Source organism: Rutilus rutilus (assembly GCF_951802725.1).
Source record: "Rutilus rutilus genome assembly, chromosome: 1".
Taxonomy (NCBI): Eukaryota; Metazoa; Chordata; class Actinopteri; order Cypriniformes; family Leuciscidae; genus Rutilus; species Rutilus rutilus.
Window position 1 is genome coordinate 31,350,401 of NC_140209.1, and position 18,784 is coordinate 31,369,184.

Consider the following 18,784-nt stretch of genomic DNA (forward strand, 5'->3'; position numbering starts at 1 on the left):
TATATTTCATTAAAAGTGTTTTCTTTCTCATTATATCATATGCTTTCAAATGTCTTTAAATAGGCTACCATTGTGTATGAAATGTGCTATATTTATATATTTATTTATAAATAAACTTGCCTGCCATTATGGCAGAATTTCTCTCTCTCTCTCACTCTCTCTCTCTCTCTCTATGGCACTTAATGGTATTCACTTCTTGTTAAAGTGTTTCTGTTTACCCATTTCATAACACTGTGTTAAAGCAGTGCACGCAGTTCTTACATATCTTTACAAAGCAATTTAGTTTTCATCCAACCAACATTATAATTGTTTTATAGCTTGTTGTGGCATTAACCTCAGTGCTATCTTGAAAAAGGATAGCAGGTCGCGCGTCACTGGTCTAAATATAGTTTCCGTACCTTTATTGAGGACAACAGTCGCTTTTAAGGACAAGCGAGGAGAGTGAAAAGGGCGGGGGGAGATTGAGCAATATTACTTAATGCTTTCGAAAAGATTATTCTGACGAAATCTGTAACGAGGGAGAGATTAGAGAGAAGAGGAGGGTCCTGCGTGCGTGCGTACGGAGGGGGGCGGTCCGTTCATCCACTCACACACACACATGTGGTTCAGTCGGGGTGATGGAGCGTCCTCGACTGAACCTCATCAAGCAAAGGCACAAATAGGGGCCGCGCGCGTTGCAGGCGGAACAGACGCGGAACGGTTGAACGACGCGAACAGTGTGTTTGACTTCAACCGGCGACAAGCGAAACCAAACACCGTGTGTTTTCTTCTGAGGAGAACCAAGAACCAAATTCTCTGCGGATCTTGATTCACTGAAAACGATTTCAACTGAAGACCTTTTGAACAATTAACCAAGCGGCGATTTATAATGGTAAAATCCGTTTTTGTAATTTTATATGTTTGAAGATATTTTTATATTTGTGTATGAATCTATAGCACCTACAGTTGCTGCCATTCATTAAAAGTTGTATGGCTTGTGCTCGATTAGTTTTATTCCTTTTTTTAATTTTATTTTAATTTTTATTTGTAGATTAAGTCTAAATGTTTAATATGGACAAATTATAGATGTTGGGAATGTTAGTTGGAAAATCCTGTTCCGGTGTTTTGGGACACGTAGCCTATCAAATGATGTAGTTAGTGAGTTATCATTAATGGTCCAAATGGAGGCTATCATTTGATTTACTGGTCCAAAGATGACTTGGACCATCTAGACCAGTTAGGAACCAGCTTACATGTTCCAAAACAGCTAACTTAACATGGACTTTTTTTTTTATCATGGATGAGTAAGAATTTTGATAATGGGATGTTAACATTATGCAATTCTAGTGCGGGAGGCTCTGGATATGATTGGTAAACTTGGCCTACATTTTTTTTTTTTTTTTTTTTTTAGATTTACAATGCATTTAATATATATTTATGCATTCTAAAATATAGTTTATTTTAACTAATTACAAAGTTATTGTGAACTTTTCACTTTTTTAACTTTATATTGGAGAAAACAATTGACTTATGTTTAGTCCATTGATTTAGGTTTTCTTAATTTGTTATTTATTTTTATAGGAGTTTTTAATATATAGCTTTCTGTATATTAAACTATTTTTGGTAACACTTTATTTTACAGTGTCCTTGTTGCATAATGTTACATGTACTTACCATAGTAATAACAGTAAATTATGCATAATTACATGCAACTAACCCTCAACCTAATCCTACCCTAACCCTATAGTAAGCATATGTTGTTAATATTACTCAGTACTTAAATATATAATTACACTGTAACAGTGACATCTTAAAATATTTTTTTTTATCTGTAACAATGTAACAGAACAGAGTGTTAAGTAAGGCAGGATTTCATAATAAAAGTGACTCACTGGGACAGGAAGATGATAAGACTCACTCACGCACAAGCTGTTCTGCAAATAGGTCAACACAGGAATTCTTAGAGGCGGCACTTCTGGTTTACATAAAGTAGCTGCTTACTGTTGTTAAAAATTCTGTTTTATGTAAAGAAATTCAAGTGCGATGCCTTACATGATACATGCGAATGTTCATTTTTTGACGTCACTATGCTTAAGATGGCTATATAACTGTACAGTTGTTAACCTGATATATTATGCGGTGTAGTACATACTGTGCTTTGCCACTGGGAGGTAATGAAATTACATAACATTGTGTTGTAACTGATCTTACGTAACTGTTCTTGTGTTCTTTCTGCCACCAGGTGGAGCCACTGCTGTGTCAATAACATCTGAAACTGACCTGAAAACCACACGCTCAGAAACACAACAGAGACTTTTAACACTGCAATTGAGAAAAATAAATAACTTCAAGATGTATGAAGAGTCATCTCAGGAGATGAGAGAGCAGAACGCTGGAGTTTTGAAGGCTGTTGAACCCTCCACCAGCACAGGGATGCTGGGGTTAAATGTGGCCGCTCCCAGCAGCACAATGTCTTTCACGGATGAAGCCGTGTCCATCCTGACGTCAAGTAGTTTGCTCGCACGCTCGCTTCTGGGCCGAACGTCGGCGCTCAAACGCGAAGAGGCCGCTTCAGCCAGCGCCAACTCTGCGAGACGTAAGCGGGAGTTCATTCCTCATGAGAAGAAGGATGAGGGCTACTGGGACAAGCGCAAGAAAAACAACGAAGCCGCGAAGCGTTCTCGTGAGAAACGGCGCGTGAATGACATGGTGCTAGAAAACCGCGTGCTGGGTTTGCTCGAGGAGAACGCCAGGTTACGAGCAGAACTGCTTGCACTGAAATTCCGCTTCGGCCTCATTAAAGATCCCTCGAATGCTTCCATACTTCCGCTCACGACAGGAACCTGCGTCCCACATCCTTCAGCGCCATATTACTATCCTCCACGTGGGGATGGCGCTCACCATGTGGGTCCAATGTTGTCCAATGCTCAAAGTGGGCCGCAATCTGGGAGAAGCATCAGAGATACAAACAGTATGTCAGAAGATTCGGGTTTCTCCACGCCTAGTGGGTCCAGTGTCGGTAGTCCCGTCTTCTTTGAGGACAGACTGAGCGACCACGGAAAGTTGTCCCCACATCAAGCTGATGAGCTTGGCTATGAGTCCCATCACTCTCCAACTGATGTTTTAGCAGTGGGACACGTGCCCATGTCATCCAACCGGATGGAGTCGATGGATAGTATGAAGAGCCTTCCGCACAAGCTGAGGTTCAAGTCTCCGGGCGGCGGAGAATGCGACAATCTTGGAGAACGGCAAAGTCCCGTGCTGCCCAGAGTTCACAGCCTTTCGGGTACCAGCGAAGGAGCGGGTTACTGGACACAGCAGGAGGGAGAAGACACCCGAAAAGTAACACCACCGCCACAGCAGCTGCAGCACAGAAATTACGGTCACAACATGAACCCGAACGAATCGCAATACCAGGCCGAAAACAGCATGCTCAAATCTCAGCTCAGCTCTCTCAGCGAGGAGGTGGCCCAGCTCAAAAAGCTCTTTTCCGAGCAGTTGCTCACCAAAGCTAATTAAGACATTGTAAAAGTTTGAGCAAACTGGAACATTGCAAATATTCTCAGTCGAAGTCATGAACAATGAACATCCGTAGATCAAAAATTGAAAGAAAGCAGCATGTGCATCACTACCTCTTCACACTCGGTCATAACCAAACGAACCTTGCATATCCACCTTATTTTGAGAGCTATTTTCTGTGAATGTGTGACATTTTTTATTCATTAGCCACTATACTGTAGGTAAATAAATAGAAGAATAAGTACAAAAAACAAGCAGCGCAGCAGACTGTTTTTGTACAGCTAAAAGAACGCAGTGAATGACAACGGAAACCTCGCACATTCAAGTTACAAATGGCCGCACCCGCTTTAAAGTTAAAAATAAGGTGGATAGCGACTTTTTTAAACCCATTTTTCTTCAACTCTCATTCAGGACCGTGCAAGAGCATTCCAGTGGCATCGGGACACGTCAGCTACAACACCTCACCTCAATTTGTTCAGTTCCTCCTTTTGCCTCAAACACTGTGATCTTGCTCAAAAACACCTCAGGCGGTAAAACAATGTCTGCACACACAGAACTGTCTGTCACTGTACGTGTAAAATGAAGCATAGCATCCTCCGTCGTAACGTCATTCCTTTATTACGTGCCAACACTACTTAAACACCTGTCAGTCAGCGAGATGAGATACGCCGTGAGCCTGATAGTCTTCACACTGTAATGTTCCTCCTGTGGTTTGACAGATTTATACGGTGACTGCTGTGGGCTCATGAATGAAGTGTAAGAAACTTTTTTTGTTTTGCAACATGTATCCTGATTAAAGCAGAACGGGAAACACCAGGAAGAGGCAAATAGTGGAATCAATTGTTTATTGTCATCGTCATGAACCAGTAGCAACTTAGCACTGAATGACTGCATCATTTTTATTTTTTTCATACAGATCACTTATCTGCCGTTGTCCGGATAAGGATATTATCATTTGAACTACACTGTTACCTGTATTTTGAAGGTGAAATTTCTGTTGTCTTGTGAGTTCTTGTGTATTTGTACGGTAAATATACATTATATGTTTGTGTCAATAAATATTTTAACTGTTCTCTTGTGCATTTGTTATTAAACAAGATTAGCCTATATATATTAACCTCTATGTGGTTGAATGTATATATATATATGCATACATACATACACTGCCTGGCCAAAAAAAAAAAGTTGCTGTTTGGATTTAAATAAGCAAATGATTAGATCATTATTTCAGTTATTTTTATGTTTCTGGCATGTTGTATATTTGGCAACAGTTCTTATAACCATAATTAATGGAGTGTGTAGCTTTTCATTTCTTAAACGGACGAATTTCTAAAGGAAGACACATCATGGCCATATTCCAGGATGACAATGATTCATCAGGCTCAAATTGTGTAATAATGGTTGGGAGGAACATGAAGAATCATATTCACACATGAATCGGCACCTCTGAGTCCAGACCTTAAATTCAGTGAAAGTCTTTGGGATGTGCTGGAGGAGACTTTACAGAGTGCTGGACTCTTGCATTGATGGTGCATTGACCTCCATCAAGAGGTGCATACTTTTTTGGTCAAGATCTTGTATTGAAAATGCAAGAGTCAAGCACTTTGTAAAGTCTACACACTTTACAGTCTACTCACAATTTTTGAGCCTGATGAATCTTGACAATGTCATCCTGGAATACAGTGTGTGTGTGCGTGCGCGTGCGTGTGTGTGTGTGTTTAATTTGTCTTGAGAGACAACCAACAGTGGTTTCACAAGTAATGTTATTTTGAAACATCAAATTCTCTTGCATTCGATTATGAGAACTGTCTCTGAATTAGTCAAATTCCCAGAATCAGCCATGGACAGGTTTTGACATGTACACATAAGCAATACTCACAGAATATCACCTCTGCTTGGTATTCATCAAGATTTAACAGTAATAGCAAAGCCCTGAAGGCAATGACATCTTAGATGTCTCAGCTCAGATGTTGATCGTGAGAAAACTGGTTCATTTTAAACGCATTCACAGTTCCTTATTCAATAAATATATATTGTACATGTGCTGTGGATTGAGATATGTTCAAGATGTTTCTTAAAAGATTGTTGGGTAAAATGATCTGTAAAAAATTAAGCATGCACAACAATTAAAGGAGCATATATAATAAAGAATTCATGGCTTCCTGAATAAAAATGAAATAAATCTAATTTACAGCGAATCAAAAGCAACAAATATATTTGTCTATAATTCAATTATATTTATTTTCTTCTGTAACTCTTATTTTTCAATATACAGTATATATTACAGGTCTATAACGCGTCACACATTTGTTGTTGCAACTCTAGCACAATCCACAAGAGGTCAGCAAATCATTTTGTACATGCACGGCATTAACCGAACTACATGACACACACAGATTTGTACGACAACATCACCTGATTCAAGGTCAAATTACACCTTGACATTTCCCTGTACTTCCTTTACTCTAAAAATAAACACCTGACACCAAATATACCCAAATCCCCTGAGAACTGAGCTCCTCTGAGACCTTTCTGGTGACGTAAGAAGATATAAATAGCTGTGAGAGTCTATTTAAGGACCTGGACTGACACAAAGCTTTTCTTGAGCTTCAGTGTTTATGAGCCTTCTTCACTTCCAAATATCCCTGCTTCCCTTCCAAATACCCCTGCTTCCCAGTTAATTTCCCCTCCTGGACAGCTCTGTTCCACTAATCCACTGACCCCTGACTGGTTGATCTTCATCACTCTGCCAGTCAAAGGGAGGCTGGGCCTGACGTTAGGGGGTAGCGCGACGGTTGCCATGGAAACCTCCTCCAGACGATGCTGGGAGGGGTGGGATTGGGGGATGAAGGCAGGAAGGTATGGGGGAGGGGACAGTGAGCCAAGTTCAAGGTCATCGTCACAATACTATTGTGTTTGTGACTTCCATCTCTAAAAAAAAAAAAAAAAAAAAAACTAACTCCAAGGAGCATGAGGTGGATTCAGAATTTGCGCAAAATGAGGCAATACTTTCCTGGCCAGTACTAAAATTAATAAAATAATAAATAAAAATAAAATAAAAAATAAAATAAAATTTAAAAAAACACGATTTTTTGGACCATTACGGTCAATTTTCATGATCATATTACAACAACAAAAAAAAAAAAGATTCTCATTTTAATATTCTCAATATCACAATGTTACAAAAAAATCGGTAAAGTGGAAATCATGGTAAAATAATTAGTTTTATTGCTAAAATGCTGTAGTAATGACTATGAATGAAAATAATGGCTATATATTTTACTGTATATACAGTAGTAAAAGGTCAGGATGAATTACAGTAATTGTGGGTAATAATTTGAGGTCAAAGTGTCCTAAAATAGTGACAAGATATCTTAGTACTCTTCAAAATGGCCTTTATATTCTTGCAAAAAAAAATTCTTATGATTTCGTGGTGAAATTTGACCCAGACATTTCTTAACATACTGTACAAATTATTTATCCTAACATAGTCTAGCTGTCTCTGGATTCACCCAGACATGCAGCTAAATAAAATCAGCTGTTCTGTTTATGGAAAATTGAGTCAATCAAATTGCATATATTCTTGTATTTGTTTAGTAACTACTTTTGAAAAATCTGGAGGAGAAAAAAAAAAGTGAAGTAAAGTGTTATGTGCAATTTCCCGATTACATTTTTAACATATTTAATAATGGAATGTGGAAAGTTGCATGCAACCTTAAGTAACAGCTACATGTTTTCTAGCCTACATGTCAATCTTATTAGGAATATCATACCGTCCTATATCCGAGAGTAGGTCGGGCGGACTGCCTGATCCCTCCCAGTTATGCACTCACAGGCTTTCGGATGGATGAGGGAGGGACGGAGGTGGGGGTAAAAGAGAGAAACAAAACGTGACGAGGCACCCGAAGCGTCCTGTTATGCAACCGCTGACCTACTAACATACATTTCTAAACAGAAGCAGCTAGCGGCAGGATACCGGAGCGCCTCGCCAACACAACACAAGGAACCAGGGCAAAAACACACGGGCTGCGGAATCCATGCGTTCAGGACACAGCGTGTAGTGCGTGTGTGTGGATCACCTCGCCTTTCCATTCACGTCTTTGAGGCTGATACAAAGAGACTAATAATAACCATCGGGCGCCAAATATTTGGACACACACACAAAAGCCACAAAAGGTACGTTTGCTTTACTACTTTTAGATGCGCGCACACTGTAGGCTATGTTTACAACTGCATGGCTGGTGCTTCTGCGTGATCTTGCGGTAAATTTACGCGGCTATGAAATTAGATGACTGGAAATAATCAGAGATTTATATTTGTAATGCAACGGCCCAAGCTCACATCCAAATGAATTCGTTAGTTTATGTTTAGTGTGTTTACGCACGCACGTTACAGATTGGGGATGTTGCTCAGTGTGCGTGTTCGCAATGTTAAGGCGAGGCCAGGACCCCTCGCGACTGTTGACAGGACATTTAGCACTTGATGCCCATAACATATTTTAAATGTTGCCCATGCACAATCATTCACCATTAACAAAAGTTTTCGGAATCATTGTTTATTTAGGGTTAGTAATGATATTACCCTATTTTATGATTGGTCAGTGCATTTAAAAAAAAAAGGCAGTTTTTTTACAGTGAGAGTGCAGGGCGCACCGCTTATGACTTTGATTAAAACACCAACAAACATAATTACATTATATCACCGGAAATGTCTTGATATTATGTTATTGAATAATGTTCGACAATGACATCCTAATGAAAGTGTTCAATCCAATTGGGTTAGGAGGTTAATGCGGCGGTTTGGGAGGAAAAATCCCGGACACACTTCTCGCTGTCACGTGTAGCCGTGCTCGGTAAAGGTTAACGCGGGTGTTTACGTTAGAGGAGTCAGACCTGTTAACTCTTTCCTGGTATCCAGACAGGAGCAAACCAGTTGGCAACCAAATGTAACTTTCTTGCATGTAAAATGTAAATGTCCAAGTCGGAAACATGCAATGCTTGCACTAAACTCTCGTTTAATGTATTGATGCATTAAAATTTAATGTGCGAATTCTTTGACAATTTGGGGCATTTTCTGCCGGTAAGCAAGCGATAGCGGTTATTTAGTAACTTTTGTGGTTACTGTTGCATTTATCGTGGTCAGATCACCTAATGCCCTCCCATGGTATTTGTATATAAGCTGTACTTAAACTTTATACTATTGTTATTCATCAGAGAGTTCCCTGTACCTGGATGTAAACTGATTTACCTTATCTTTCCTACATGTTTATACAGTACAATTTACATGAGTAATATTAGGTTAAGTCACAATTTTCTTTTACCCTGATGAGTCTGACACCCGGTCTATACTTCAAATAGTATGCATAATATAATGTTTTATGCCATGAGCTCTTGCATCACATATTTTAGATTCAACGAAAGTGTGTGTGTGTGTGTGTGTGTGTGTGTGTATATATATATATATATAGATAGATAGATAGATAGATAGATAGATAGATAGATAGATAGATAGATAGATAGATAGTAAGAAAACATGCACCATATGGCATGCATGATCAGCTTAAAATTTGTGGATGTAAGATTGCTTGACATCTAGCCTTTTTTTTCCTGACATAATGCAGTCTTTGTGTAAAGAGTTACATAATTGAGAGAAATGAGAAGTCTAAATATAAAAACAAAAACAAAGGGTCTTTAAAGCATCAGGGGGCATCAGACGAACTGCTTTGTGTGCCAGCGCAGAATGTAGGTCATAAACCTGGAGAAAGCACTCCCTCGTCTGCCATAACAAAGAACAAAGCTTCTGCCAGTTTACTGATCCGTGCAGCTAAATCTTGCATATTGGGAACTGCTTTGGCAACAATATATAAAAAAGAAATAAAGAAAACATTGGTATAGTGTTAAATTGTGCAGATAAATCTTTCAGATTGCTACACATAAAAGCATATTTGTTTAGTGCAGTGTCATTCTTGATTTACGGTGTTTGAGTGTGACCAAGTTTACTGACCTCTTTAAGCTATAAACACTCAATTGGTGGATTTCTCAAGATTTTTTTCTTGTGAAAGAGAAAGGAAGATAGGAAGGAGGCGTGTCGTTATTGTGCCGATGTGGCTAACAGGGAGAGGCGAATTACCATTTAGTTTTGTGGGGCAAGAGAGCACATGTGACTAGTGAAACACATGGACTCGGTCAAAGCATTTTTTTTTTTCAATAGAGGATGATATGAGTGTGTTTATAGAAAGAGTTGGCCTGGAACTCCTCCTGCTTGTCCAAGGCCTGCCCTCCTCCTACTGGAGAAGATAAAGACAAAAAAAAAAAAAGAGCTCCCATCCCACGTGCCGAATATTACATTCCGCCCCAGGGTCAATTACATGGCCACAATGAAATCCAGCTCCCCGCCTTCACCCATTATTTCCATTACTGAAACGGCTGTAAAGCAACACATGAAACATTTGATCTGAATTATAGTTTCCAGGCCTCGCCCAAGTTAAGTCTACAGTGGGCCAGACATGCTATTTCTTCCCTGATGAAAGCACAAATATAACCCATGTCCTATATATAGGGCAAGAGTGAAAGTGAGTTTTATTGGCCCATTACAGTTTTAAGTTTATCTAATTGCATGTCATCCAGTGAAGTCGGTTATTAGAAATGATTTCATTGATCCATGTTACATGATAAATAATAGCAGTTTTGAATAACAGACAGACAGGTGTGTCATGTCAGTCTTTATGATGGTTTGATTGTTGGTGATGTAAGATTTCAATTATTAGTTGCATTGTTGTTAATGCAAGGAGATACATACTTTTTAATGACTCATGGGTGTGGTTGACAGAGTAAATAACTCATCCACTGACTATTTTCTTTCATAGCCTCTTCCTTTTTCTCCGGTTTAAAGGAGGCACAGTAGCATTTACATTTATAATTAAATTTCTATTTAAATTAAATACCATTTATTTCAGTTGCATTCGAAAAATGCATGTAACAGTAATAGTGCTCTGCTCATTGTAAACCTGAAATAAGTATTGGCATTTCTGAGTAATCTGAACTGATTCAGTGAGAGAATGAGTTGTCTGATTGATCCCAATCCATGAATCCTGTTCTCAGTTCAGTCTGATTCAGCAGTCGATTTGACTGAATCACTAAAAAGAACTGAATCAAGTGATTCATTCACAAGTATGACAGTATGTTTCATAGTATAATACAAACATCCTAGGACAACTCTGAATACTGTGCCAATATTAATACATTTGTTTACATTTGATTCAGTCTTTCTGTTTTCCCAGATAATTCGGAAATTGGCACTTATCCCTGATGGATTTTGTTTTTCTTTTGTTGGGTGTCTTGGAAAGCTCCTCTGTGTTTGTGTAGCTGGCATTCAGTAAAATGTATTCTCTTTTTTTTCCTCATTCTTCTTCATTTAGTTTATCCTCGATCCATCCCTCACCTCTCTATTTTTAGCAAACACTTCAATTCCCTTTCTGACTTTATCTCTCTCTCTCGTGATGCCTGTTGCACTCCTGACCTATATTTGAGCACAAGGGAAAAGAGCCATTTTTTTCCTCGCTAACCGCCCAGTTTCTAGGTTAGTGGGTCATTCAGGGAGGGAGTCTCTTTAAGCTTTGCACCTTACCTAAATGACCATAAATGTACCTGTTTAATATCATTTACATTTAATTAACAGTGCACTTTATTGACATACTTTATTTATATCGTACAATAATTAGGAGAGGAAACATCACAGTTTTGGCCATATTCATTATGCATTACCAGACTAAACCAGAAAGTGTTGATTGAAGCCATCAGAAGAGGTTTAAGCTGTCTCTAGTTACGTAATGTTCCCTCAGATGTCTGGGATGAGGAGACCATAACCCATAAAAAGGGAAGCCAGATCACAGGATTACACTACATTAGTGCGTAATTTCTGATGCAGATGTCATAGTTATTGCTACGGAGTCATTGTGCTATTTTAGATATGCAAGTAGTCTTAAATACTTTTTCTCTCCTTTAAAAAAAAGATAAATATAATGCTATTACTCCCAACTACAAATTGTGATAGTTCACTTTATTTATTCTTGTATTATTAGAGAACAGTGGCCTCATAAATTGGCCTTATGAGTTTAATATTACTGGGATACTGGGACCAGATATTTGCAGCCAAACTGAGCAAACGTATAGAAAAAAGGAAATCAGACACTTTTAGTTGAACAACAATATCCTGACATTGCAACAGGGAGTTATGGCTCAGTTTAGGTCATGAGGGGATTGCAGCAAATGTGGAATTACCCACTGGCTGCTGAGTTAATCATCACTGGAGACTCCGCTTTTCCATTAGTGCCCACTTTTAAATGGATGAAACGGTTACCTCCCCTGGATCTGAACTCATGTTGATGGAATGTTCCCTTGGCTCCCCTTTTTTCCAGAAAGGCCTGACCTATATTGCAAAGCTCACAATCCCCAGATCATAAAACCTGACTTGCCTTTTGCCTGACCTCGGTTTATCTCCCATTATAGTAATTATTGTTATGAGGTTTTCTTGGCTTCTTCTCATTTTTAGCTCAAGTATGCTTCTTTCCAAAGTTCTCCTTGAAAGCCTTTTAGTGAAGTCATTAAAAGATGAAGTGTTAATGTTTTTGAATTTGGTTTCTGGGCTCATTGCACATTGGGGCACCAGGCTCCTCGGGCTGTGCAGCCAAGAGGAGATGTGTTGTAACATTTTATGTTAATGTTTCAAAAGCCGAAACCTCTCGCACTGATTTCCTCTGAGAAGATGATGTAATATAGGATAAGGTTTCAAAATGTTAAAACAAATCATGTGTTCATTGCTAATGTTTACCATATGTGTAGTCATGTTTGTGGAACACATGGATGGAATTCTGGAATTCTCTTGCTGGAATTCTGTACAAAGGGTGATGCTGAACTAGGAAACTAATTTTAGGTCAGTTTCTTTAGCCGTTGGTCCTCCTTGACCAAAATAATCACTGACAGCGTCCTTAGCCGTGGTCCCTTTGCATCACAAGAGTCCAATGTCTAGTCAGTGAGGTAAGGTCAAGGGTCGCAGACAGACAAATCAATAGGAGGGTTAGCAGGTCAGACAGTGGTTACTGGGCAACAGAAAACATTCTGTGGTTGTCAAGGTTGAGTAGATGAAGCAAGAGAATATAACAAAGGCACAGCTGAACATTCCTCTTCTAAATCTTCTGATTACCCAGCCATGCAGAGAAGTGTGGAGAGTTGATTTTAAAATGAAAAACTACAACAAATTAAAATATTTCTTTAAGTGCCTAAAGGCAAACTATGAATTGCTTCAGCTTTCGAGAATTAACAAATATGTCTTTCTTTTCTCTTTTATGTTTGCAGCCTTTCGTCGAACAGCCAGCTGGAGGCTTTGAGAGCAGCAGCACCCCTCCCCAAGAGGCTGGCAAGCTGGGGCAGACCGAGTGACCTATATCCTCCAACACGCCCAAGGCACTGGGACACATCTCTGTGGCATGATAGAGCCCTGTTACATAAAGGAACAAAAGTGAAAACAAAGAAAAAGGGGGTCAGAATCTTTTAAGCAGTTTTGGCCACCTTCTCTGTACTTTATTGCCCCTCGTTTGGCTTTGACCAACATTGTGTGGCAAGAGAGTAAATTATTTTACTCACTGAGGAATTCTTCGGGTTTGTTAAATGCAGGAGACTCATAATAAAGTGCACCTGTTCTTGCTCTTCTTAGCCAACCTGGACACTTGATCATCAAGGACTATTTCCTTGCCATTCAAATCAACAAAATCAATGAGGTTCAGCTTTTCAGAAGCTAAAACACCTCATAAAGTATTTGCTGATCCAGCTACTTAGTTGAAGATTCTCCAGTCTACTGTACATCAGGATATCCCACGGGGAATCTTGTAACCACCTTTCCCCCATCCCTGTTTCTTCATTAATTTCCATTATTGGTGGTGAAGCCGAGGATGGAAAGTTTGAACTTACAAATCTCAACAAATTCCAGTTCTAGCAAAACCTTAGAAAACACAGACAGCTTTTCAGACTACAGCGATCTTCTTCATTCACCTCAAAGCAACCCTCGCCAGAGCCGCCTTCTCAAACCAAAGTCAAACAACATGAGCTGTCGACGCAAGCGTGAATTTATCTCAGATGAGAAAAAGGATGCATCCTACTGGGAAAAGCGACGTAAGAACAACGAGGCAGCCAAGCGTTCCCGGGAGAAGCGACGCTTTAATGACATGATCCTCGAGAACAGAGTTATGGCACTGAACGATGAGAATGTACGCCTAAAAACTGAACTTTTACAGCTTAAGCTCAGGTTTGGTCTGATAAGTACAGCCTCCTACATGGAAAAGAGTCAGCAGATTGGTGGAGCAGTCAATGGAACTTCTGGGGGCAACTCATCATCATCCTCTTCCTCCAGTTGCTTCTACCCTAATGGTTACTCCAGTGTTTCTCAGATGATGATAAACTCTGATTCTTCTGAAACAGAGCAGTCTGTTCGAGGGGATGGGCATTTGAAATTGACAAAGTACTCCCCACGAGGTTCCCTCTCTGATATGTCTGATGGCTCCTCTCGGGATAGCCCAGAGCCAATGGCGTATGACATCAAGCAGGAAGGGATGGGTCTAGAGATGGACATTGTCAATAGCACCACCGCACAGTTCATGTTCAACATTCATTCTAGACTACCAGCAGTTCTTCACCAGCGGACTTTCGAGCAGGGTTATTCAGCCAACCAACAGAAGCAACAACGTCAGGAGACGGTTGACAGTTCTGACGTCCCGCAATCTGCTCAAAGAAGTGTCATCTTATACCGTTCTAGCAGTGCCTCGTATCCTGTAGAAACTCAGGAAATGATTCCAAAAGAGCAGCAGAACCTCACCCAGCTTACAGAAGAACCAACCGAAAAAACCTTGGCAGAGGTGTCCAGACGGCTAGAGAGGAAGACTTTGGACACTCCTCATGACTACACGGAGGCCGCCGAAAGGCAAGCGTACATTGCTCAGCGACAAAGGGTCGATGCTGCCGCCCCAAATCTTCTGGTGAGACCCGAGGATGGAGATGAAACACAGATGTACCACTGTTCAAATAGCCCCAAGGAAAACAATGAGCCACCAGTGCTGACCTACGAAGGAAGCTTGAGACAAGAAGAATACTATGAGGCTCACTCAGGAAAGGACACTTCCTCAAGTGACGGGGATCCCCGCAGCTCTGATAAAGAGGGCTCCACAGATGATGAGTCTCCCTCTTCCTCTTGCTCTGATACAGGCAGCTACCACCCTCACATATTCATGACCCAGAGCTCCTTTTCACCAAGCCAGTGCAAAGATGGCCAAGCGGAAATCAAAGGCACTGCCCTACCCCACAAATTGAGACTCAAGCACAGAGCTCAGAGTGAGGGCACAGCATCATCTCAAGACTCGCCAACAACGCCACCTGCTAATTTCCAACCATTACCTCAGCACCCTTACCTGGCCTTGTCTCAATCTGGCGGTCAGTCGAATGCAGGGTTTTGCAAGCAGGACACTTCGGTTGGAAGCATCGAATGTGGGAAGAAGGAATCCAGCTTGCGTAACAGTTGCAACAAGAGACATGACTGAATGGGAGACCGTAGGACTCACTTGGGTCTTGGTATAAACCCCCAAGAGACATTGTATAAACCCTTTGAGGTCCTACCTTCATCCTCTATCCTTCGCCCATTCCCTGTTCTTATGGCTGAGAATAAGAGAAGTGGACATTGCCAGAACTACATCAGGACAGAACCTGATGCATTGTACCATAATGTATAGACTTACCTTTTGATGGTTTGGTTTGTTTGTTTGTTTAACTTCCTCTTAAGGTTACAGTGGCACTTTTATAACAATGAAATAGGATGACATGCTATTGATCGCACTTACCTGTATTTCCTGTGCTGCACCAAGATGTCAACATAAGAGTACATTCAATTCAATAGCAATATCTACAATTTGTGAGGCATTGTAACGGATTCTTCAATGTAAATAGGCAATTTCAAGTGCCCCTTTCTTAGTTTTTGGCCACAACGAAACAACAGAACATTTGCAGTTGTCTGTGCACCATTTTTAAACATATCAAACATCAGAAGATTCAGGGAACGTTCCCTTGACCAAAGAAACATGGCTTTAATTTCATACCTCTCTCTGCTCCCTACCTCTGTCTGCTTTTCTAACTAGTGCTCCCCATCTCTTTTCCCACATTCAACAGCCTAGCTACTGCTCCTTCTTGATCAGGCACTTGGTTTGTATGTATAAAATGTGATATAAATATTATATATGAATATATTTTAAAAAGAAAACAAAAAGATGGAGTTCAGCGACTAAAGAATTTTTCCTTGTCAAAAATACTGTACAATATCAGTGTGTTTGCAGTGCCACTTAATATAAACTCCTTTTTTTACTTTACCAATTTGCAAATAAATATTTTTTTGGAAACTATCCTTTTATAGGAAAATGACAAAATGCCCCAAAGCCTTTACAGATACATTAGCAGGTTCATGTAATCTCCATGTCATAGATACTAAAATGTTTTTATTGCAGTTATAACTAATTGAAATGTCTAGTCTTGAAACACTGTTTATCGTAATATGTATTTTCCAGATGTTTAAAACATTAAAACTACCCAAAAAATTACATTTACCTTCCATTTTATGTAGCCTTTTTATTTATTGTTTTCCTAGTACATCCACTGATGTAAACATCAATTAGCTTCATAACCTGTTAAAGAATGAACCTAGAATATAGAAGGATATTAAAAAAAAATTTGTTCTGGACGTAATGCAAAATAACTTTCTCTTCCTCTCTGGTTATGAACGTGAATGATTTGCTCTAAGCACGGGGTTTACAGGAAAGCTCCACCCTGCTTACATCAGTATAAATGGATGATTACTAGCATAATGTCTCAGATCGTTTGCCATTGAGGCCCCCAGTTAAGCAATTAAGCTAGCTGATACTGCAGTTTTTTTCACTCTTTAACTGGTTTGCTGACTCACTCACTATAGTCAGCTGCTGCCCTGCATATGCTTTCCTGCTAAAATGAGGTTTAATTAAAGTTGTTGTTTTTTTGTTTTGTTTTTTACTTTTAGAAGAACGCTTCAATTTTAGTCACAACTGCCCTTAAATATTTTTCTAAATAATTCTACATGTCATGTTAACTTATGGCACTTATGGTGTATAAATGTAAAATATTTTTTTTCTCACAACACTGTATTGTGCTTTTTGAAATGTTTTTGGGGGCCAAGTGTTGTCCTTTTTATCACTAACTGCGTCTTTACTTCCTGTTTACTGTGATTTTGTAATTGCTCACCACAATGTCACCATATCCCCCTTTGTCCTTTCAGTATGTTTCAAACTGAGTGATGTTTGATGTTTTTTTTTTATTATTATTTCTTATGGTTTTATCAAAAAAGAAATAACGAGCAAGGCTTGTTTGCTGTTATTGAGTAGACCATGGCACTGCTTTGAAATAGATGCATATTGTAAAAACACTAATATTCAGTGCTAGGTTTGGGTGCATTTAAAAAATTCAACAAAAAAAATTTAATAAAAAAATGTTGTTGCATTATTCATGCGTTTGTCTTTTTTTTTAAATACTGTATTTACTCAGTTATATAATTACATAACTGCATTATATTTTGCAACATGCAATTATAGCCTTATCGAATCAAATTTATTGACACCCGATTACATAACGGTTTGCTTTCGAAAAAGGATTTAACTCAAATTGAAAGAGATTAGTAAACAAAGGAAATACTTAATTTCCTATATCCTGTTTTATTCTGGCTTAACATTACGAAAGGGCAGAAATGTTGAACATCTTGCTCCGGCCTATCATGAGATACTGACACACTGACACACATCAATCTAGCTTTACCGCAGGCTTACGTGACTTACGTAACTCTGACCTAGTTACTCGATGTGCTGCTTAAACATGTTATGCAGATGTGTTCAGCGAACTGATATGTGCACGTTGCACATTGATAGTTTCTCATAATGTAACATGATATGAAGAACACAATGTGCGTATTTGAGACAAGCGCTGCATAAACATACACACAAACAATGTAGTCAAACGGGATACAATCTGTATCTTGCCTTTTCTGATTGGCTCTACCAGTAGAAAAGACTTAATTAAACCCTTATTCCCCTAGTTCCTTCATGTTTGTGTTGCATGAATGTACAGAACAGCCTGTCCTGCTGATGAGAACATGCACAGGTCAGCAGATTTATCAGGTGTTTTTAGTTTTAACACCTCCCAAGCCGTGCCAAAGACAAATCCATGGTGAGCTAAATCAATTAAAAATCTCGGTTTCCCAAGAAAAGATATTCCTATTTTTATGCAACTCCCTCAGACTCCTAAGAAAATATGTTGGATTTATTTTCAGGTGCTTTATGACTTCTGCTCAACAATAAGGACGACCCGGGGTCGGTGTGAGACAATATAATAAACATAACTAACATAGATATGGTTGGACAAATAATTTATAGGGTTCGGAGGCATTAGTTAAATTTAAAGTGTGTTAATGAAATCAGTTAAATATAACACCAAAAAATTACATACTTGTAATAAGATCATATTACATTTTTTAATATTCATAATCAGACAACAGTTACATTTTTATTGATAACATAATTACTTAATATTCACAAATTGCCACTAAATTATTCTTAATTCACTGACTCTTCATAAGTCTTCTGTTGTTCCTTTTAAATGTTCCTTTCTAAAACAGCCTATTTCTTATATACGTTTGTAAAGGACATAATTATATGTCAAATTAAGAGGCCATGCACACAGCATAAACAAATAAAATATTGAATCTTTTTATTATTTAAAAAAAGAAACAAATGATTTTTTAAAATAAATACAAAACTATTTATTTAAATGTTTTGTTTTAATTATTACTATAATTTATTAAGTCATAATTAACTTTATCAACTTACGAACTTCTAGCAGTTCCTTCACCAAAACCTTGATGTATTGTAATGTTCAATGCATTTCATGTTGTTGATAACACATTTAAAAAAAAATCTTCTTTTTCTTTGTATTTTTATATCAGTATGAAGATTATCCTATTGAAACACATTAGGTCAAAGGATCTAAAGTAATCAAAAAGTAGTCTGATTTTATTATGTAAAATTTGTAATGTCATCACTAAGCACAATTTTCATCATGTAATTTGTATTCAGTAATGGACTACCGAGTCCTGGTTTACTTTAGCTAAATGAAATAAACATACAGTGCCAGTATCATATCAAAATGAACAGCTCTCGTTGACTTGTGTTCTATGA

General features: G+C 38.7%; 2 protein-coding genes across 2 annotated transcripts; both read left to right on the top strand.

Annotated features, from left to right (window-relative positions):
* The first annotated feature begins 564 nt into the window (after positions 1–564).
* On the top strand, positions 565–4,570 carry nfil3-6 (nuclear factor, interleukin 3 regulated, member 6). Its single transcript, XM_084406098.1, has 2 exons — positions 565–871; positions 2,222–4,570. Exon 2 carries the CDS (start codon positions 2,332–2,334, stop codon positions 3,496–3,498), a length of 1,167 nt encoding a protein of 388 aa, XP_084262224.1. The 5' UTR covers positions 565–871; positions 2,222–2,331; the 3' UTR covers positions 3,499–4,570.
* Positions 4,571–7,410: 2,840 nt separating this feature from the next.
* Positions 7,411–17,060, top strand: nfil3-2 (nuclear factor, interleukin 3 regulated, member 2). The gene is made up of 2 exons (XM_084407367.1): positions 7,411–7,674; positions 12,852–17,060. The coding sequence occupies exon 2, from the start codon at positions 13,445–13,447 to the stop codon at positions 15,080–15,082; it is 1,638 nt and encodes a 545-aa protein (XP_084263493.1). The 5' UTR covers positions 7,411–7,674; positions 12,852–13,444; the 3' UTR covers positions 15,083–17,060.
* The last annotated feature ends 1,724 nt before the right edge of the window (positions 17,061–18,784 follow it).

What these genes read in the sequence shown, in the direction of transcription:
- nfil3-6 (XM_084406098.1), top strand. Translation starts at nt 2,332, where the DNA reads ATGTATGAAGAGTCATCTCAGGAGATGAGAGAGCAGAACGCTGGAGTT.
- nfil3-2 (XM_084407367.1), top strand. Translation starts at nt 13,445, where the DNA reads ATGGAAAGTTTGAACTTACAAATCTCAACAAATTCCAGTTCTAGCAAA.